Below are 21430 nucleotides of genomic sequence, written 5' to 3'. Positions count from 1 at the left end.
CCGGGAGGAAGTAGGCGTAAGCGACTCTCCGGCAGGAAGAGCGGCGGCCGTTAGGCCAATAGCGAAGGGAGCTGACTGGCTGACTCACCAATCACAGGGCAGAGTTACGGGGCGTGGCAGAGAGAATCCAAACTCCGCCCGGCCTGGCTCCGCCTCCAACAGGAGGGAAACAAGCGAGCGTGCGCGCCTCCGGGGTCTCCTGGGAAGAGTAGTTCTCCCGGGTCCCCTCGTGGGCTTCTGGGAGTTGTAGTTTCTGGTCTGTAGGCAGGACGGAAGGAGCGGGGGAGGCCCCTTACGCAAACTACAATTCCCGGCGGGGAGCGCGGTGAAGGGGGGTGGGATCTGAACATGGCGGCGGTGGTAGCTGCTACGGCGCTGAAGGGCCGGGGGGCGAGAAATGCCCGCGTCCTCCGGGGTAAGGAGAGGGACCCCGGGGAGGGCAGGACTGCAGGGGGTCCCCCTTTTTATACATCCCGACCAACGATAGCAGGAGGTCATGGCTGTCGGTTCCTGCCCGCACCCCTCTGCAGGATCATAAAGAATCTGGGGGCTAAAAGATGCTCTCTAGAGGTCACCCAGTCCATCCCCCTGCCTTCAAGTTACACGACACCTCTAGGGTCATGCTGCGAGAGGGAGCTCCGAGGAAGCCTTTTAGACTCCCGCGCTCCAGGTGTTTCACACTCACCGCAGTGCAGAGGAAAGAGCCCTGGAATTCAGGAGGCTTGGGTTCTAGCCCCGGATAATTAGCAGTTTGACCTTGGGCGAAGCAGTTCATCTTTCGGGGCTTCGGTTTCCTCTTCTATAAAATGAGGGGATGGAGTAGACTACCTTTAAGCTCCCAGTGCTAACATTCTGCAGTTTGAAAACCTTTTTCTCGGATTTCCTTCATACGTCTTATGTGAGTCCCACTGCAGTCCTTCACATCCTGTCGTCTGAGCAGATGAAGAACAACGAAGCTCGTTCTCCTGGCACCAGGGTGATGAGCCCGCAGTGACGTGGAAGTGGCTTCCAAAGGTGCCACCTCGATGGCAATTTTCCCATTTCCCTTTGGATTCTCCCTGGCACTTGTTACTCCAAACTGCAGTCACTCCCCTTCCTCCCGCGGGCTTTCTTCTCATCCTCTCTTACTGACCTTTCTTCCTTCCATCCACAGGGATCCTCTCAGGAGCCACAGCTAACAAGGCCTCCCAGAACAGGACCCGGGCGCTGCAAAGCCACAGCTCCCCAGAGTGCAAGGAGGAGCCTGAGCCCCTATCCCCTGAGCTGGAATACATTCCCAGAAAGAGGGGCAAGAACCCCATGAAAGCTGTGGGACTAGCCTGGTGAGTTTCAGTTAACTCTTTGCCCACCAGTGGGGAGTGGCACAGGGGAGGGCGGGACCCAGAAACTTCTCTTAAGTTTCAGGTGGTGAGTTGAATCCGAGGTTGTGGGGACAGAATTGCTTGGTGTGAGGACTGGAATCTCAGAGGAATGGGGCAGGGGAGTTGGGAAAGTATGTGGAATTGGAGAGACAGTGGGCTTTCTGTGTAGTAAGCTGAGCTAATCTGATGTGAATTTGGGCCCCTGGCCTCATTCTCTCTTTTGGGAGCTTGGGGTGAAACCCAGTTGAGATCTTTCATTGAGATCGTGTGAGATTACATTAGGTGTATAAGTAGCATCTACAAGGTGTTCAATACATCATTATTGGGATCTGACTCTGGCCTTAATATGTGTTGTTGGTCAATATTAAAAAGAAAGGAGAGGGACATTAACATATTTTTCCACACCTCAGGTGTGCCGGTACTTTACAGTGTAATGTTTTAGCTTTTCTGAGATAAATAGTACATCCCCTAAATACAAAAAACAAAAAGCATTACAAAAATTACGTCTTGTTTCACAGGAGGGAACTGAGGCTCAGAGGTGGGATTCTCATCAGGTCTTGTGACTCCATGCCCTTTCCCCCACACCAAAGTGTCTCCCAAGTAGCGGTTACTGAGATTAAGAGGGGGAGCCTGGGAGGGGATGTGGGGCAGTTAAGGTAGAGGGAAACTTTGCCAACACTTGGAGAAGGAAAGAGGATGGGCTGTCTGGAGAACTTTGCAGAGTCAGTATGGCAGGATTGCGGGACTCGTGTTGAGGAGTGTCAAGCTATAGGGGAGAGGAATGGAAAGGTGGACAGAGACCCAACCACACTGGGCTTTTGGTGCTGTGCCTGGGAGTTTGGATTTGGCCAGAAAGTGACGGAGCGCTGTTACAGAGTCTTAAGCAGCGCAGCAGCAGGCTCTGATTTGCTTGGGACCCTCCAGCAGCCAGTGCAGAGGCTGCATAGACACAAGAGGTATTGCAGTGTGCGTGTCATCGATGAAGCTGGAATGAGATTCCCCCAGCTCCACTGGCTCAGGCCTGGCCCCTCCCCAAACCCCATGCACATCTCCCCACCCCTAGGGCCATCGGCTTCCCCTGTGGTGTCCTCCTCTTCATCCTCACCAAGCGGGAAGTGGACAAGGACCGTTTGAAGCAGATGAAGGCTCGGCAGAACATGCGGGCATCCAACACGGGCGAGTATGAGAGCCAGAGGTTCAGGGCCTCCTCCCAACATGCCCCGTCTCCTGAAGCCGGGTCGGGGGTGCAAGCCTGAGGAACACTGCAACCCTCCCCTAGACCGTATTGACTGTGGCCTCCAGAGCGCAAAGTCCTTTGGGTTTGGCCGTGATTCTGGTCCTTGCCTGTGAGGTCCACCAGAGGGCGCCTGATGCCCAGGCTGCTGCCAGCCCCTACCCCACCCCTCTGGAGAAGCCAGCCAAAGGCAAATAAAGTTATTAAGTGTTTTGAGCCAAAAGGAACCAGGACTGGGCTTGTGATTCCCTTGGGATGGGAGGGGCAGAGGGAGGGCTTGGTTACTCACATATGCTCCCTCTCACAGAAGCACTCAGTGTTCCCGGCTGGCTGGTTGGGGAAACCACAGAGACTTAAGTACAACAAGCCTAGGCTCAGGCCCTGGGGACCAGGCCCTCAGAGCTGTTGGCCCGGAGGGTGGAGTCCTACTGAGCCTCTAACAAAAAAAGAGAATCAAAAAGGGCATTCAGGGTGTGGGGGAAAAAACACGACTCCTCTTGGTCTAGTCCAAGTGACTCAGCCTCTCTGGGCCTCAGTTTCCTTGTTTGTGAGAGGGTTTGGACTAGTGGTTTCTAAGACATGAGTTCTAAACTTGAACCTGTGGTGCATCTCCCCCCATCAGTGTGAAAATCACGTGTACACATACAGCTTTGTGAGTAAGAGAGTTCCTAGCTCTCGTGTGCTTTTGTGAAGGGTCCATGATGCAGAAAAGGTCACGTTACCACTCTCATTCAGAGAGAGACCACTCGTCCGCGCCAGACCCAGTTTTGCTAAGGTTGAACCTTTACCGATCTACTGCGTCCGTCACCAGGAAGCACTGGGGCAAAATATGTTTTGTGATCTTAGGCAAGGTAGAGGAAACCAAGCCAAAATGCAGAGGTAGGAAGTGGACGGTTTGGGCAGAGCCAGACCAGCCCTCCCAGAGTGGACACCTTAAAGAAACCAGAGCCAAGTAGGGTTTTAACTTCGAAACACAAAACTTTATTACGTTTCTACTTATGTCGTTTTGTGTGATATATTTAGGACCAAGTACTTAAGAGAAGTCCTAAGTATACCCTTGGGCTGATTTGGTTTCTACCCCCACTGACAGAAGGACTCTTGTCCTCCTTCCCCATTCCAGCTTGAGGCACTTGGTGTCACGAAGAAAGTGGCAGCTGGCTGGAGAGATGAGGCTCAAGTCTAAAATCCCCCAGCACAAGTTAAGAACAAACTGAGAGGGGAAGTCTCCTTTTGCTCAGGATCCTTCCCAGGTTAGCACAAGGAAAGAACAGAAATTTCCATGGACACCACAGTAGGCTTTCATACCCCTCAGATCAGGGAGAGGACCCCAGAGCATTTTCCTGCCCCCAACCTGACCTTTCTTCACCCTGGTACTTCCTGGCCCCACTTATACTCCTACAAACCACCCCATCTCCCGAGCTTTGCTCCTCACTTTCTTCTCTGAGCAGCTTGAGCACAGGAAGCAAGAGGTCTCTCTGACCAGAGATCTCAGAAGCCCCCAAGGAGGCCCCAGGGAGCTTTGGAGAATGGGGACCAGATGGCTGTGGACAGGCCTGCCCTCTCCACCACCACAAGCCATGAGGAAGCCCAGGGTAGATGCTGTTCTGTCTTGGCCATCCTTGGCTTTGCTTACTCTCCTCGTCCTCCCCTATTCCAAATGAACAGTATGTACATGCCATCGAAAGAAGAGGGACTGAAGCAGGGGAGACCCATGGGCACAGATCTCTTCTACCTTTGTGAGCCGGGAGGCACCAAGGGTTGTCAGAGGAGTACAGGATAATGGCCAGTGAGTCCAGGAGGCTGGGGACAAAGCTCTCTGGCTTTGTTGGGGGTTGAGGGAGGAAACAGCTTCAGCTACCAAGCCCAGAAGCCTATGGCAGAGGTGGGAGGGGACACCTCATCACCCCGAAGTTACTTCTACTTCTCATATTCCCTTTTGGCTGTAGAATAGGCTTTTTCTGTCCTTCCTGCAACCCCAACAGTCGAGAAGAATTTGGTGCCACGGAGTGGGTGGAGGGAGAAGGCATGTCTCCTGCCTGGTCCCTGCCGAGTCTACCAGAGGCAAGAGTTAGTCCCTGGTTCCTCCAGCCCTGCCAGGTCTCTGCACATCCACCGCCACAGAGGCCACCCATCCCAGGACAGAAAGGAAACTGGGCATATTACTGGAGGGGAAGGAAGGGGGTCTGAGGTCCAGACTCCAGTCACAGGGCCCAGCCCTCTAGGGAAGGGAGAGCCCACAGTGGGCGCACAGTGGGGTGGAAGGTGCTCCTTAATTGCGGTCCCCCACCAGCTGCAGCACAAAGGTGAAAATGTAGATGATGTCAGTGTAGATCTGCAGGGCGCCAGTGATGTAGTCCTCCGGGCTGATGGTGTGCTTTCGGTTTCCCAGGACCAGCTGCGTGTCGTAAGCCAGGAACTGCAGGAACAGGGAAGGCTCGAGTGAGGGCCCAGGGGCTCAGGGGCCAGAGCTCCTGTCTGGTTCTCGTTTCATCAGTACATCTGTCCTAGGAGCCTCCGTGCCATGCAGTGTACTTAGGGACTCTTTAATGACCAGAACAACCCATGGTCTCTCCCCTCAAATGGTTCAGTCTAGGAAGGCAGAAAGACACGCCATCATCTATAATACAGCCTGCTGGGTATTCACAGCAGGCGAATGAACGAGCGGTGGCAGGAATGCCCAGGAAATCGGTCACCTCTTGACCGTGGAAAGAGGAAAGGGCAGCTGTGGCCCCACTCCCTGGCTCCCAAGCAGCCTAAACTCCTGCTCCACCTGTATAGTTCCTCTTCTCCAGCCCCCACTCCCCTTCCTAGAGACAGCAGGGCCTTACTCACCAAGGTGAAGCAAATGGCCCCCAGAGCAGCATAGACCATGTGGAGCCAGTAAATCTGGGGAGAGGGGACAGGGACAGTGTTAGAGATCTTAGCAAAGCACAGACCCAGGCAGTCCCTCAGTGCCATTTCCCCCAGAATTCTGGCATCTGAGTGGGGAGACCCACGAAGGTAGCTATGTGAAAGGACTACTTCTGCCTTCCACATCCTGAAAGAAATTAGGAATAGTAACATATTTGGGGTGCCTGGCTGGCTCATCTGGTAGAGCATGTGAGTGTTGACTTCAGGGTTGTGAGTTCGAGCCCCACGTTGGGTATAGAGATTACTTAAAAAAAAAAGAACAGTAACATTTGGCAGAGAAAACAGAGGCCATCCTCCAGGGGTCATATAAAACCAATCTCCAAAGTTAGTTAGGTTACAGAAGTGTCCACTGTACTTCTGGAAAAAAGCAGGTGGTTGAGCTATAGCTCTGGGAGGGGCAGGAGCCAGGCAGGTACAGCTTGAAGAGCCCTAGACATAGTCAGCATTCAGTAGAGTGGTTCCTGCAGCCTGGTGTGGGAGGGAAGCCCCACTACCACCCTGACGACTGTCAGAATCATGAACCCCCAGGGCAGCCTGCTCAACGGCCCTCCAGGTGCCTGTCCACAGAAGGGTAGGGCCAGCCATCGTCAAGTAGGCAGGTGGCCCTCCTGATTGTATGCCTCCCTTCCCAGCACCACACTCCCCTCCTCGGAGGTCCCCTCCATCGAAGCCCATCTGCCATCTCCCTCCTCGAACCTGACTTCAGCTGCCAGACACATCTCACCCACTGTTTCCCATAGGAATTCTGTAATGTCATCCAGGGCTTCAGGTTCTACAGTGCCCAGGGCTTTCCATCTCCTAACAGAGACGACCCTAACCAAAGGATGGTGCTCCAGCATTAGTGCCTTTTCTAGCCAGCTGAGAGCTTCCAGAAGTCAGAGCCTGCCCGGATGCCTGGGGCGTGGGCGTGCTGCAACACTTCACACCGAAAGTCTCCTGTGAATGTTAGGTTTGGGGACCGCAGCTCTCCCAGGACACTCACATATTTGAAGGACAGCACAATGGCGGTGACAATCCCAGTCACCATCATCACAATTCCCAGGACACAGAAGAGGCCTGTGCACGAGGTGAAGTCCACCTGCCAGGAAGGGAGGAGGAAGCACCTGTCAGACAAGTGTCACAACTAGCAGCCCAGCTAGACTGCCCTGCCTCCCCCTCCAGGGAGTCCCAGTGCTGCTTCCTGGAAGGCCTGGGCGTAACCATGACGTTCTGACAGACACAAGAAGCAGTTTTATAGCTGCAGACAGGAGGGGAAGGGGACTAGACTCTCCGAGGGAAATCCCTGGTGTAGAGGAGTCTGGGCCCTCACAGACCTGCTCAACTGCCAAGCCTGGAGGGCCAGGTTTATAGAAGAAAGGAGGTGGGGTGGCCAGGGAAGGGCCCTCCATACCCTCACCTTGGTCTGGAAGCAGAAGATGGTGACCGAAATGGACACCACGGCAGTGATGATCATTGCAATGATGACGGCTTTGGTTTCATACACACTGAGGAGGAGTTCAGAGAGGCCAAAGGGATAGATAAGTCATGTATGAATGACTTCAAAACCATCCCTTCTAGAAGGATCTTGCCCAGCATCCACCCATGCAGATGACTGCCAGCCCAGGGATGCCCCACTCCCACATAACAGACACTTCACAAGAGTGCGGTGGTTTGTCCTGGAATATACCTGGAAATGGTGCCCGTCATGAAGCCCATGGCAAGAGTCTGAGGAAAGGACAGAGACAAGAGTGAAACACATGAGAAAGGTGGCATGGAGGCATGGCCACAGTAGATTGCCAGAGCTGGGGGGGGGGGGGGAGAGGCAAATGTGACTGAGTAGGAAAGAGGCAGTGATGAGACCAATGCCATGGGTCAGGTTAGGGTCGGGGAGACAGCCAGGGACATCTTCCACAGTGGTGTCCCCAGCCCCTTCCCTGGGACCAACTCTCTCTCTCTCACACCATCTCCACACCCTCCCTCAACCCTTCTAGACTTACAAAGAGGGTCAGCAGGATGATATTCCATGGGAAACGGCGTCTGAAAGGAAAGAGACCGTGTGTGATTAAGCGACTTGGGTCTAGCCCGGTATCAGAGGCTCCTTTAGCAGAAGGAAGTTCTTGGCTCAGGTGCGTAGAGAATTAGGCCTTGACTTGGGGGTGGGGAGGCGGGCATGGCCTTTGGTACCTGCTGGGGGGTTCTATGCAGGGACAACATGGGGCAGTGGGACGGACCTGGGCAATGGAGCCACAAACACCTGGGTCCAGTTGCAGTTCTTACAATGACTGCGTGACCGTGAGAAAGTTACTCAACCTCTGAGCCTTGGGTTTTCCATATGTGTTAAATGGTTAAAACGTTACATACCTTGCAGATGTACTGTAAAAATTACAGCCGCGTGGCTGAATAGATCCCACCCACCCAGGGGACTTTGTACGCACCTCAACTTCAACCGCACCCATGACCACGCAGCTGCTCTAGGGATCCCCTTGCTTCCCCAAACACTTGCCCCCCCTCGTGCCCCCCACCATCCCTTCTCATCGTCTTCCAGGACTCACCTGGGTCCCTGGCAGCACGCGAGGGTCAGATAGGTGCCCAGGAAGACAGCACTGGGGAGAGAGAGATGAGGAAATGAACGACAGGCCCAGCCTGCCCCTCAGCCCCATCTGGGCCCCGCCTGGTGGCACTCACCAGGCCGGCAGGCTGGGGGCCGTTGGGAAGTCTGAGGGGAAGCCGCCCAGGACAAGTACCCCCCCCCCCCCCCCCCCCGCAAGGACACCAAGAACCTCTGAGACAGGGGGCTTGGCCAGGAAGGAGGCTGAAGGAGACCGTGGCAGACAGACTAGGAGAATCCGGGGACCATTTGGCAGTGTGCATGCAGCCACCAGCCCCCCACCCCCTGCTCCCAGGAGCTCTGCGGTGCTGTTACTCCTCACTTGGTGGCTTACACACCAAGAGTCTCACCCACCCTTGCCAGCAAAGCCGGCAGCCTGGAGGGCCCCTCAAAAAGCATTTTGATCGCTGCCCTGAGAAAAGCTGGTCAGTTGTCTCCCGCTCATCTCCCTGCCCCACCCCCAACACACACACACACACACACACACACACACACACACACACACACACACACAGCAGACAGGCGCAGAGACTCACTAGGACACATAGTAGACAAACAGGTTTCTCCTCACGAAATCGCCAACTGGTTTCCTGTGGAGCAGGGAGGACAAGGGAGGGGAGTCACACACCTCACACTCCCTGCCCAGGCCCTCCCAGCAGCCTGCGTTCCCGCCGCCCGCCCTGGCCACCACATGCAAACTCCCCTTCCAGTCCATCTGAGCACAGGGCCCGGCCCCACCCGCAGGGCCCCCGAGTCCTCAGACTCACACAAAGGTGAAGATAGCGATGATGGCCACCGTGATGAGCAGCTGGATGGAGATGATGCTGTAAACCTGGAACACAGGCCAGGGTGGGGGCAGCATGTGTCACCATCCCCCGTGTCCCCCCGGGAAGCAGCCAGTCCCCCCCAAGAGCCCCAAAGACCCTACTACCCTGCCCACGTCTTTTACGGGGGGCGAGGGGGCCCCTTCTTAATGGTGAAGGATCTCCTTCTTACTTCATTTCCACTAGGGCCCTCCTCGGCTGCAGCCTGGCCCGAAGGCCCCCCACCCTTGAGGAGTCTGGCTCAGATACTAGACGCACCCTCAGAGCTGACCCCCACCTCCAGCTGCTCCCTGACATTTCCCCCACCCCCTGTCCAACACTTAGCCTCAGTTCCCCACTTACTCCCCCTGCCTCGCTGCACTACCGGGTGTGGCCTCCACACTTCTGGGAGTTCAGTGTGACGTCTGTCAGGTATCTACCTCCTCGGGTATCCACCTACTTGGAGCAGGGCACCGTGCAGATGTGAGATGGGGGAGGGATGGAGTATAAAAGAGTTTGATCATTCTGACTTCAAGTTGCTCACAGTCTAACAGGAGAAAGACGTTTGGGGAGGACAGAACACTTTGGCGAAGCCCGCCTAGATTTTCCCAGATTGAATCTGTCCCCCACCACAAGGTCAAGGAAGAGAAGAGTGAAAGGCGGGGAACGTGGGTCAGCGGAGCTGGGGGCCCCTCTGAGGGCAGGGCAGGACTAAAGAGAATTCGGAAGGCAACAGCGTATCTGCATGGGAATGAGTGCCCCGGAACTAATAGTGCCTGGCCATCTCCACCCCCGGCCCCACCCCATTCCCACAGCCTACGTACAGTGGCCTCCCCGCCCATATCTCACCTTTCGGATGAAGGTGTGTCGGACTTTCCTGTCATCCCATTCTCCAGGCCCGAAGCTTTCACTCACTGCTCTCTCCTCCGCATCATAGCCCTGGCCTGGGCCTGGGAACAGATCAAATATGACCAACTGGGGACCTGGGACATGTGGCCTCAATCCCAAAGCCTGCATGACATTATCTCAGAGTCTCAGGGATCTCCAGCCGAAAGACAAGGGTATAACTCAGGAACTCCTCACCCAAATCAGGTCCTCTGGATGCCCTCAGAGTAACCCAGGGATGGCCTGGGCACCATGCGGAGCCGAGCGTCCCTGTCACAAGGGGACTTTGGTGTAAGCCGTTCCATCGGCGCGCATTCACTGATGGCTCCTGTATGGGGGTGCCCGGCCCACACCTGGGTGCTCTGGGGGATGAACACTCATGATCTTCAACTAGGGGTCACGATCTAGTGAGGAAGCCAGGCAGGGGCAGGGCTTGGGGCATCAGCCAGAGGAGCTGGCAGGGCCGGAGCAGGGGCGTCACGGATGGAAGGAGGAAGAGGAAGATAGAAACACAGCGTATGTGTGGAGGGTGGAGAACAGAGTGAGGAGCATAATCTGCATCCGGCAAACATCAGCACTCGGGGATGCCAGCGGCCTGCGTGCACAGGACAAAGCATGACTGTGACCGTGACTGATGTGCTAGTATTCCCAACAGAACACAGATGGCCAGCTGAGAGCTGGCCGTGCCCCAGAATTCCAGAGGCTACAGGACTCAAAACATTCCTTCAATGCTTCCTTGGACACTGCTTTCAAAATCCGCATGTGAGCCATTCAGGAAAAATCCCTGCATTCTAATCTCTCATTTCTGACCAAACAGAGCATTTACCTGCCATGACATTTATCAGACATCCAAATGACTTCTGGATGTCTGTAAGACTCAGATGTTACCTTAAAGGATGAGGACTTGTCAGCATCGAGAATATTTAAGGAAAAAAAAAATAGTGCCTCAGGCAAAGGCAGTTACTAGAAGAGAGGAGTCTAGGGGGTGGCAACTGTCTAGCTAGGACACGGAAATGGCCTTCAGGAACCAGTTGCCTTACCCTGCCACTTTCTCATCTGATATGGAAGTTCTGGTGTGTGTCTATGGACTCAGTCTCCTTGCTGAATAAAGGGGCTAGTAGGTGGCTCAGGGCCAGGTGCTAAGGGGATGGGGGGGGGGGGCAGGTAACAGATCGTGAAACAGGAGAGATCTAAGGAGAAGATGAAAAAAAGGATGGGACAGGAAGCTGAGATGGAAGGAAAAGAGGTGGCCTCATGTGGTACAAGTGCTGCCTCGTCCCCCCCCCTCCAGCTGCCCCTCGGGGACTCACCGTAGTTCATGGGCATCGGGTGGATGGGGGGCATAGGCTGTGGATAGCCAGCAGGGTGACCGTAGCCAGGCTGTGGGTAGGCTGGGTAGGCCGGGTAGCCACCAGGCAGGACAGACGGCTGCCCGTAGCCCCCCTGGGGCGGAGGGCCAGGGTACAGAGGGTTGCGGTCCTCATACGGAGGGGGGGCACTGGGGCTGGACATGGCCGCTCAAGGGCTGAGGGGACCTGAAATGGAGATGAGAAAATCAGTTAGGAGTGCCCGGACCCAGCTCACGGGGCCCCAGTCCAGGCTGCCTCTGTGGAGAGGGGACCCTCACATTTTCTCTCTTGATCGTGATCACAGTGTCATCCTCTGCCCACAGGCCATCCTCCCCGTCCCCACCAGCTCAGCCCCTGTCCCTCTGCCTTCATGCCAGCTTTCTGTCTACGGCCCTCCCTCCTGTGCCGCTTCGTGCCCCCAGGAAAGCAGAAGGGGGGATTTGTGCAGTCACTGGGCATCAGTGGTGTGAGAGACGAGGGACGGAAGCCCGGGAACTCCCCTGTGCTCATTTAAGAAAAGTTTCCAGTGACCACAGAAGAAGCTTGATGGCCCCAGCCAAGCCTGGGGGTGAGTCACGAGGCCAGCCGGGACCCATTGAAGGGGTCAGCCCAGCCCCCACAGCAGCTGGCAGGAGCCTCAGGCCTGAAAGGCAGAGCTGGGGAGGAGCCAGGGCTCTAAGTGGAGGGGGAGGACAAGCTAGCCCCAGGGCCGAGCCACCAGGCCCAAGCGGGAGGGCAGTGGGCCCGTGGCCAGTGGCTCCGTGGCCAGTGGCTGAGTCAGGGGACGCCTGAGAGGCCTGGGCGAGTAGCTGCCTGGGGCTGGCCACTCAGGGCTGGGGAGCTGCACAAAAAGGGTGAGGCCAGAGACAGACTTTCTGGTTCCTTCAAATAACAGCTAAGGTGCATCTGATGGGTGTCGCAGCATATGGCTGCTACTGTTCTCTTCACAGCCTTGCCAGGTAGTAGATAGTGCGTACAGGGCCCCGAAACCCCCTGGGAGGGAGAGACCCATGTTTTGGGCTCTGGAGCCTCTGGTATCCCCATGATTCCTGCCTGTTCCCCAACAGGAGCTGTGGCTAAGTGGGGAGGAGAATGCACTGATGAGTCATGCCTCAAGACCCAGCAGGTGTCTTCTCTGTGGCAGGAGGAGTCCCATGGCCAGGGGAGGGCTGAGGAACAAGGAGGGAACCCCAAAAACACAGCTGAGAGGGACCTCCAGGTCTTATGGCCCAAATGCTCAATTTAGAGAAGAGGAACAAGGCGCAGAACAGTGAAGCAACTCTTGACTCCCCAGGGCCACAGAACGAGCAGGTTAATGGTACAACCGGAACTGAGGCCTTCAGGGTCCTGGGTCTGCATCCTCTATATTAGGCTGTGTTCTTTCTGCCTCTTAGGCCAAATAAATGTCCTCCAGGCCTGGTGTTCCCCTCTGAGGTGGCAAAGATGGGGGCTTGGGAGAAGCTAAGAAGGGGGTCCCTGAAAAGCCTTGACAGGGCCATGACCTCCTCCCACAGCATCTCCCAAGGGGCAGACCTTTAGGACCCCCCAGGGAGGAAGCACCCCCGGATCCAGGCAGGCAGACGTGCTCAGAACCTCTGCTGGAAGGAAGAGAGAACCGGCTTCTCTTTTTAGGGCACCCCGCACAGTCCAGGGATCAGATAAAGAATTGTCTTATCTCTTCTCTCTTAGGAGAACTGGGATAATTCAGAGAGGAAGGTGGTGGGGAGGGGCAGGGAGGAGGGATCGGATATCAGGCCAGGGCTCTAAATGGGTTACTTTGAGGAAAGCTGTTCTCCATCTTCCCGGAGTAGATGGGCCAGCACAACAAGAATGTGTCAGGTCAGAAATAAGAAAGACCTTTCTGACAGTGAGGGTGTGACAGCAAACCAAGGCTTCAAAAGCAGGGTCATGGTGAAGGTCCTGCACAGTGGAGTAAGGCGACCTGAGGAAATAAGGAGTGAAAGAGAACGAGAGAAGACCAAACACGGAGTGTTGTGAGCATAAGAAACAGATATTAACTGCTTTGGAAATGTCCCGGTCTTCCGTAAGGATAGGGTAATAAGTATAAATATGTGAATCTTAATAGATTTTGAAAAAGGAAGAAACACGAACTGGCTCTCCTCCCCTGAGGCAAAAGGCTCCTTCTCCCTACACCCCTCTGCCTGTCCCTCTCCAAGAATCCCCTTTTAACTCCACCAAGAGAATGGCATCCTGTCTATAGGAAGAGGTGCAAACAGGTCACTTTGGAGTAGGGCTATATCTAAAACTTATTAAAAAAAAGAAAGGGTTGCCTGGCGGGCTCAGTCAGTGGAGCATACAACTCTTGATCTCAGGGTTGCAAGTTCAAGCCCCATGTTGGGTGTAGGGATTACATAAAAAAAAACAAAATATTTAAAAAAAAAAAAAAACTTACTATGGAGTAGGGCTATGTGTTATTATTACAGCCATCTCAGCCCGGGGTTCCTGTGATGCCCACCCATCTGGGTGATGGCACACAGATGAATTAGGCTGAGCATGGCCCAAGAGGCACTGGCAGGAAAGGCCCTGTGGTTTGAAGCCCCAGCTGGACCACCACAGGTGATGACACCATGACCTGGCCCTGTCTCCTGCTGGGGGTGCTCCTCTATAAAATGAGGTGTTATGGGTCAGATGATCTGTGAGCTCATTTCCTGCTCTAACAGATTGTGAACTATCTGAGGCACCCAGCGACATGGGGCTTGCCCTTTGCCTGGCCAGCAGTGGCCCCTCCCTCCTCCCTCTAAGCCAAGCTGGGCAAACAGGCTCCTTTCCAGACCACAGGGGCTGCGGCCCCAGGGTAAATCATGGAGAGGAAGGTCAGCCTCGGATTGGCCGCCAAGTCTCCAGGGGCCTGGTCCAGCTCAGGAGGCCGCTGATCACGGGGACTCCCTCTGCACGTTCTCACCCCTCCCTTTGACTCTTCTGAGGAATTCACCAGCAGACCCGCCTGCTGGAGACACAGCAGCTCACAGTCCAGTTCTCCAAGGGCTCAGCCACCAGCCCATGCTCACCAGAGATTGGCACTGACCATGTCACCTCACTATGACTCACTGTCTCCACCTGGAGAATGGGTTTAATACTCTTAACAATACCCTTCTCAGAGTTGTAAAAATATGCATAAAGCACTTAGAAGGGTACCTGACCCGTGATAAAAACAGTAAATGCTGGCTCTTTATAGTTATTATTTTATTAGTCCTTACAGTAGTCCAACAGAGTGGATAATGTTATCCCTATTTACAAATGAAGAAATAGAGGCTTAGAAGAATTAAGTCACTTGCTCAAAGTTACTTAGCTAGGGTGTGATGAAGTCAACACCTGAGCGCCAAGACAGACTGCAGAGCCCCATGCTCTCATCTCTCATTTTGATGCCCCGTCTATCTAAGCCTCTCGTCACCACTCACGGCTACCCGTCTAAGACCCTCTAATGACAACAGAAGGCTCACATAGCAAAGGACACGGAACCACTCAGGCCCCTCCGTAATTCCCCATCTCCCGGTTCCCAAACACCGCCAGGAGGTTAAGAGGGTATTCAGAGCTAGAGATTCTTAAATGACAGAGCTAAAAGCAAACTCTCTCATCTAAGGTGAGCCAGCCCACTCGCTTTACCAGCCAGACGGGGAAGTCGAGTGACCTCTCCATGGTCATGGTCATGTTGCCGGACCTGAGGCGGGGCCTACATCCCCGCTCTCTGATGTGCAGTCCTGGGCACAGGAGAAGGGGAGAGCATTCAGGCGAGTCAGAGGAGTGGCAGAACACAGCCACACCCACCTCTGAGCAGTGTCAGGCGGGCAGGAGCCTTGGCCCACGGCCGGGCCTGCCCCCTGACAGCTGCCCAGCCTACATGAGGGCCCTGGTCACTCTGTGTCATGGAGACCTCGGAGAAGGATGAGGTTTGGGGCCCGCCTCTGCCTAGGCAGTAGGGAAAGGGGGAAGTGGTCAGTATTTACTTTCAGAGCTGTGAGTAATGGTAGGCGCTGGAGAATGTGGAGTTGAAAGAGAAGGAGGGGAAAGAGGAGGGAGACGATCCAGAGATGGGGAGGATGACTGATGCCCAAAGACTAGAAACCAGGAGTCAGGTTATCTGGGTTCTGCCAGTAGCTAGTAGAGGAGCTCACAGTCTCCATGGGCTAAAAGGGACCTTGAAGGGTCCCCACTGGAAGCATGAATTTTCCTAAAACACAGTAGGCATTCAGTTTCTCCTGAACACACTCCAACAACAGGGAGCAAGACTGTGCCACTTGCAGGCAGCCTGAATCATTAGAACATTCTTCCTCACCATGCCTGTTATCAAGACGTTCTAACTGCCCCATCCTTGCCATGTTACAGATCTAAGTCTGCTCCCCCATCGTCAAGACCCCAATCCCCCACCAGAAGGAGCCAGAAGCTCTCCTTTCTCCTCCAGACCCAGCCGTCCCAGCAGCAGCAGTGGGCGGGCTCAAACACAGGACTTGTTGGCTGTCAAGGTTTTCAGGTACAGCCTTGGGGAAACAGCCCCTTCCCCCAGAGCCACTTTGGTGTGGCCACCACAGCTCTGGCCAGCTGAGGCCCAGGCTCAGGCTCCCCTGGGCACACCTGAAGGGTTAAGGTTCTGGAATCTGCAGAGAGGAGGCCTGAGCTACTGGAGTCACAGCAAGCAAGCAAGCAAGCAAGCAAGCAAGCCGGTGTGTGTTGGAGGGAGGGGCGGAAAGGAGCAGCTGACTGGTCCAGGCAGCCTGCCCTCCTCGCTGCCAGGAACCGATGCCCAGAGTCAGAATGGAAAGAATAGCTCAGAGTGTGCATCTCAGGAAACCCCACCCAGCAGGCACAGGAACACAGCCCTTGGCCTCGTAGGACGGTCTCCTTCCCTCCCTTTTCCTCTACCTACCCCAACTCCTCCAGCTCTCCCCAACCCCCAAGAACCACACCCCCACCCCCACCCCCAGCACAGAGCCACCAGGGCAGAGGACTAAAAAAGATACACCCAGGAGTGTCTGGGCAGTCACCAGGCCTGCTGCACACGGACCGAGAGGCCCAGAATCAACTTATCCTTCAGTCTGCCTGGCTTCTGGGAATAACAGGATGACTCTGAGGGGATCTAAACCTGACGTAAGAGACGGAGTGGCCTTTAGAAATCATCCGGTTATCTAACAGACAAGGAAACCCCAATGCCAAGAAAGTTCCTGTCCCAGCCCACAAAAGGGCCTCTTGGTCATGGGTTTGGAACTTCCATCCCCAGCCCTGCCCAGTGAGGCGGGGCCAGAACAAGATACCCTTTCCCGCCTATCCTTGCCCCCCGCCCCCATCATGCCTTCCTGCTCAGAAGTAGATAAGACTGCCAACCCATGACTTCCGTCCCAGCCCCAGCCCCGAGCCAGGGTGGCCTCTCTCAGATCTGAGGCTAAGAGGGGTGAGGAAGATGCCCTGGAGAGCAGAAGTAACCCAGGCCCCACAGCTTCAGCCCCCGTCAGTGGGTGATAGAATTGTGCCGGCAGTGTGGGTGAGCTCAGCGACCCCAGCCACATCTATGGTCCCAAAGGCCGGGCCATGCAGATGAGGGAGGAGAATTCAGAGACACAGCCCCTATCCACCTCCTCCTTTGGTTTCCTCTCTGCCTCTCAGTTGGACTTCAAGACTAGGAGGGAGCAGAGGCAGGCAGAATTAACAACCCACCGTGCAGAAAGGAACGAACCCTTCCCTGTGATAGGCAGGGAAGGAAGAGAACCGCTCACAGCAGTAAGTAATGTACCTGTCATTGGCTACTCAGGCAGGTCTGAGCCTCACAACGGCCCTCTGGGGTGCATGTTCTTACCCCCACTCTATAGATAAAACTGAAATTCAGACAAAAACAGATCTAGGGTCCCACAGCAGGCAAACAGCAGAGATGTGTTTGAACCCAGATTTGAAGTCTGATTTTACAGTCCATGCCCTTTGCTTTGACACCTGCTTGGAACAGAAGCCCCTGAGGCACCCCCACCAGCCACCTGTGTGCCCAGGCCAGCACCTGGGGCCGGCTGAGGTAGCAAAGACCTTTTCCCTTGCACAAAGTCAGTCCAATGCCAGAGCCCTGGGTTAGAAGGCAGGGAACAGAGTTCTCGTCCTGGTCTTAACCCCACTGTGAGTCAGGGTGGGCCACTCCACATCTCTGGACTCACTTTTCTCCTCCATAAAACAAGTACATGGAACCAAAAGATCAAGTCCATTCCGACTCCAAGAGCCTCTGCTTCTGAATGAGCAGCGGGTTTCAGGGCAGAATGACCCACGGGTTTCAGGGCAGAGTGACACATTTCCTAAAGAATCTACGCTGGGGTCACTACTGATGTAAAATGTCCGCAGAGGCAGAGGCACCTGACATATTCCGGGTTTGGGACTGGCCCTAATGCCCTCTCCTCCCAAACTGCCCCATACTGCCCTCTGGACCCTGCAGCCAGCATTTCCTGGGTGCTCACTTACCCCAGAGTGTGCAAAGAAAGAACGTGACACTGTAGACAAGAAAGATTACCAGGCAGGAAGGCGAGAGACCCGGGCTCAAAAGTTCTAACCCTGCCACCAGGCAAATGCCCTCCCTCGGCTTCCTTTTCCCCCAAATCAGCCCCCATGGGGGCAAAGGGGAGGGACTCGTTACCCAGAACCATGGCATTGAAAGCCAAATTCATCCAGCCAGGCATTTCCCAGACTGCTCTAAAGAACACTACCCCGGGAGATGTTAACAAATGAGCTCTGAAACAGATAAGTCTGAAAAACAATCCATACCCCTTTTGGAAATTCCCAAGGCACAAGGGCATTTTTAGCCTCTGAGAAGCCCTGCCTTGAGCAAAAGCTGTTCAACTTCGTTTCACCCAGTTTTCCTCCAAACTTGCTCAAGCCTGAAACATTTTTATCAGAGCACACCTAATTAATATCCTGTGGGATCCTGACCAGGCCACCTTTGTTTTACAGATAGACCCAACCCTGAGCATGATTCATGTCCCAACTCCTCATTTCTTAAAACCCCTGTCCTTCTACCCAGCCCTCAGAGCAGTCACATGAAGTACAGGCATGCCCCCTCACTCTGAGTCAGTTCACTGCCAGCCAGCGTCCACAGCAAGGGTCCTTCTCCTCTCTACCCCCCCACCTCCCAGACAGCTGCTATTATATTCTCCACGGTGGAATTTACTGATCTACTGCCAAGGGCTGGGGGGACATCTTCAACTAGCATAGAACCAGGAGACTGGCATCGCCTACCATCCCCTTGCTGTCATGGGAAAAATACAAATCATTAAACACAAGAAGAAGGACTCATTCTTATCTTCCTCCCTGACTGGTGTATGGAGTACCCTCAGTACCGGCACTGTGGCCTGTAGACTTCTGAATATCATCTCTACTTCAAAACAAGACCCAAGTTTTGGCCCAGAATCTCAACTCTTAGGGTTGGAGGTCAAGGCCCTCCCCTGTACAGCAGTCCCAACAGAATGCTCAAGAAAGCCCACATCAGCATTAACCGTGTTGTTAGCGGAGACCTTCTTCCCAGAGCTGTCTCGGCTTCCCCTCTCTGACCCTGCCCCTGCAGCCCTCCGAAGACACAAGTGTATGTCCCTTCTCTGGGGCCTCTGAGCTTTCTGAAGGACCCTAGGTGAGAAGTTTGGGGGGTGGATGGAAGTGCTCTGAGGTAGACAGCTTCCAGCTGAGGCCCCTGTTCCCATGGGAGGAGTCTGAGCTGAGGTGGCTATTACCCCAGCTCATGACATGAAGCTCTCCCCACACTTATGGTGTAACCCATCATTACGTCTCTGACGTGCCCATTTTTACAAGCGAGGCCCTGAAGTCATGGCACCAGAAGACAGAAGAAGTCAATGCCCTTGACATTTGTGTGGTCCCACCACTTCTTTCTAAGTTACAAACTGGGTCCTCTGTTTGGGTCCCATGGCTAGAGAGGCAGGGACAGCAGGCAGGTGAGGAGAAAGTAAGGCTGCCCCTCGGCCCCCGACAAAGCAGCCCCAAGGCAGCACCTGGCTCCCCCTGCCACCACTGGCCAGGCCAAAGGCGCCAGCTTTGAAACCAAAGCTCACTGGTGAGATGAATATTTCAGAGCCCCAGAGAACTGGACACCTGAAGGACCTGCCATGACATCTGGCCCTGACCCTGGTTCCCTGACCCCCACTTAATCCCATGTCCAGGTTCCTCAGGTAGAATGCCACCCCCTGGATACCACACCCAGGCCACAGTGGGGTGAGAGGGGATGGACACCCTGGAGGACAAGCTGATGCAGGACCCACAGATCAGGGCCAAGCCTCCCAGCAGCCTTCCCCTGCTGGCACTCCCACTGGCTCCTGGCTCCTTCCCCAGCTCCACTTGTTTTCCCCTTTCCCATGTTCCCGTTGGGTTTTTATGCTGACCCAAAGAGGCCACGAGGAGGACAGTACTTCCTTGTAGCTTTCTGAATCCAGCCTAGGCACAGTGGCTGGAAGCAGGCAGGCTGAGGCAAAGTCACGGTGACAGGGGTGGCACTTCCCCACGCCAAGCATAGAGGGCTGCTGACCCCTCCCCCCACTCACTCACAGACTCATTCACCTGTCTACACCAAGGCTGGCACCAGGCTCCCCGGCCGCTCCCCTCCCCCTCCCACCAGCCGAGGGACCTGACAGCCTCATCCCACGCGCAACTGGCCACTCTGGGGGCTCGTACGGGGGACACGCCCTGCGACGCACGCGCCAGAAAGAGGGGGACGCGACACCCACAGACCCTGGCCCGCTCGCTGGTGCCCACCACCCACTGCTCGGCTCCCAACGCCAAACAGGCGCCACCCGGCCTCCCGGGGAGCAGCGGGAAAGCGAAACTCCAAGGGCGAAGGCAACAGATTCCCATTCCAGCACCGCCTCCCCGGGCCGGGCACTCGGAAAAAGTTTGGGGCGTCGTCCCAGCTCTGGCTCCGTTCCCGCCGACACGGGGTCCCCAACTCCCGCTGGCCCCGGCTCCCTGGCTTGCCTGACCGCTCCGACGGTGCGCTCCCGGCCTCCCTCCCGGCGCGGCGAGTCCGGCACCGAGCGCGCTGACCAGGCCTGGGCTGGGCTGGGGCTCCGCGCCCCGCCCCGTCGTCCCAACCCCGTGGGGCGGGGCCTCGGGGCGCCGCCAGGGGGCGCTGGGGTCCGCCCGGGGTCTCGCCCGCGTCCCCCAGCTGCGCGCGCGTCCGCGCGCGCGCGGCTGCCGAGGCCCCGACGTGAATCTAGTGTTCTCACATTTAAAGGCAATACGTGATCACTGATGGAAACCGACAAAACACAAAAATAGAGGAGGAAAATCACGTCTTTCCACGCCTCCCGACTCCCTGCGGAAAGCGCTTGAGTTTGTGCTTCTTTGCCTTATACGTTCATGTGTTTCACTTGTCTTTCTGGAGTGGGGTCATATTATATGATGTTTTAAATATTGCTTTTATTTTACTTAACATTTTATCAAAAACATTTTTTCTTGACACTAGATAATTCTTCAAAAGCGTAATTTTAATGCCGCAAAGTATTCTATCACATAGCTGTGCTGATATTAAATCAGTTTCCTGCTGGAGGACGTTTAAACTGTTGCCCATTTTTCATTATTAGACATAAATCCCTGAACACCCTTGACAATTCTCTTCTTTTAAGCCGAACGCCCTTTGCAAGTTTAAAACTTCAAACGTCCAAATGTAGAGGGAACTGGGAATCTCTGACCCTGGGAACTGAGACATTCCCCGATTGAAGTTACTTCAACCAGGAAAGCAGGTGTTGGAGAGTCAGAAGGCCTGACTTGGGATGTAGGTTACTAGTATCAGTGTGCCTGTCGTGTCAACCCTCCCGGTCACTAATGCAAGGATGCCCTCCTCGCACCATTTCACAAACCAGGAAGTGAGTTCTGGCAAGTTTTGAAACATTGCCCGGGTTTGTATTGTTGCAAAGTCCATGTTTTTTCCATTACGCCAAAGCTGCTGGTAGAGGAACAGCTTTATTTCAGGTGCTTATCTAGTGCTTATCTAGTGCTAATAAGCTACAGATCAATGTACTGCTGAATGTCTTTCACAGCCCATGGGCGCTAACTTTCTGAATGGCGGGGGGGTGAGGCAGGTAGACTTGACAAAACACGGCTAGAAATGAATGCAGGTAGACCACCAAGACCACCTGAAGCCCTCCTGATTCCACACGCATCACTAAGCAGTTTTCTTTACATGATTATCTCTGGTGGTCAGTCCAGCTCTGTCATAGAGCAGACTTAGGAAGGAGGGGCCCATGGACTTATCTGGAAGTTTATATGCGTACCAAACATAAGTGAAAACAGTGTGCTTACTAGTAAGCATAGTAAGC

At 54.8% G+C, this 21430-nt stretch overlaps 2 protein-coding genes across 2 annotated transcripts; one reads left to right on the top strand and one right to left on the bottom strand.

Annotated features, from left to right (window-relative positions):
- Positions 1–298: 298 nt before the first annotated feature.
- On the top strand, positions 299–2822 carry LOC125171864 (probable hydrolase PNKD). The gene is made up of 3 exons (XM_047869059.1): positions 299–415; positions 1154–1322; positions 2425–2822. The coding sequence occupies exons 1-3, from the start codon at positions 349–351 to the stop codon at positions 2615–2617; spliced, it is 429 nt and encodes a 142-aa protein (XP_047725015.1). The 5' UTR covers positions 299–348; the 3' UTR covers positions 2618–2822.
- A 731-nt stretch (positions 2823–3553) lies between these two features.
- TMBIM1 (transmembrane BAX inhibitor motif containing 1) lies at positions 3554–20204 on the bottom strand. Its single transcript, XM_047869055.1, has 12 exons — positions 20088–20204; positions 11091–11315; positions 9745–9845; positions 8860–8924; positions 8629–8682; positions 8037–8087; positions 7482–7521; positions 7172–7209; positions 6902–6989; positions 6488–6583; positions 5428–5481; positions 3554–5011 (listed from the first exon to the last, which is right to left on the bottom strand). Exons 2-12 carry the CDS (start codon positions 11290–11292, stop codon positions 4865–4867), a joined length of 936 nt encoding a protein of 311 aa, XP_047725011.1. The 5' UTR covers positions 11293–11315; positions 20088–20204; the 3' UTR covers positions 3554–4864.
- Between the last annotated feature and the right edge of the window lie 1226 nt (positions 20205–21430).

The sequence above is a fragment of the Prionailurus viverrinus genome, chromosome C1 (assembly GCF_022837055.1).
Source record: "Prionailurus viverrinus isolate Anna chromosome C1, UM_Priviv_1.0, whole genome shotgun sequence".
Lineage (NCBI taxonomy): Eukaryota > Metazoa > Chordata > Mammalia > Carnivora > Felidae > Prionailurus > Prionailurus viverrinus.
This window is presented reverse-complemented; position numbering and strand designations above follow the sequence as displayed.

Excerpts from the sequence above, each read along its gene's own strand:
- LOC125171864 (XM_047869059.1), top strand. The coding sequence starts at position 349 with ATGGCGGCGGTGGTAGCTGCTACGGCGCTGAAGGGCCGGGGGGCGAGA. Across the intron at positions 416-1,153 it reads AAATGCCCGCGTCCTCCGGG|GGATCCTCTCAGGAGCCACA; the intron begins GTAAGGAGAGGG and ends TTCCATCCACAG. Across the intron at positions 1,323-2,424 it reads AAAGCTGTGGGACTAGCCTG|GGCCATCGGCTTCCCCTGTG; the intron begins GTGAGTTTCAGT and ends CCCCACCCCTAG.
- TMBIM1 (XM_047869055.1), bottom strand. The coding sequence starts at position 11,292 with ATGTCCAGCCCCAGTGCCCCCCCTCCGTATGAGGACCGCAACCCTCTG. Across the intron at positions 9,846-11,090 it reads CCCGATGCCCATGAACTACG|GCCCAGGCCAGGGCTATGAT; the intron begins GTGAGTCCCCGA and ends ATCTGTTCCCAG. Across the intron at positions 6,990-7,171 it reads ATGACGGGCACCATTTCCAG|TGTGTATGAAACCAAAGCCG; the intron begins GTATATTCCAGG and ends ACTCCTCCTCAG.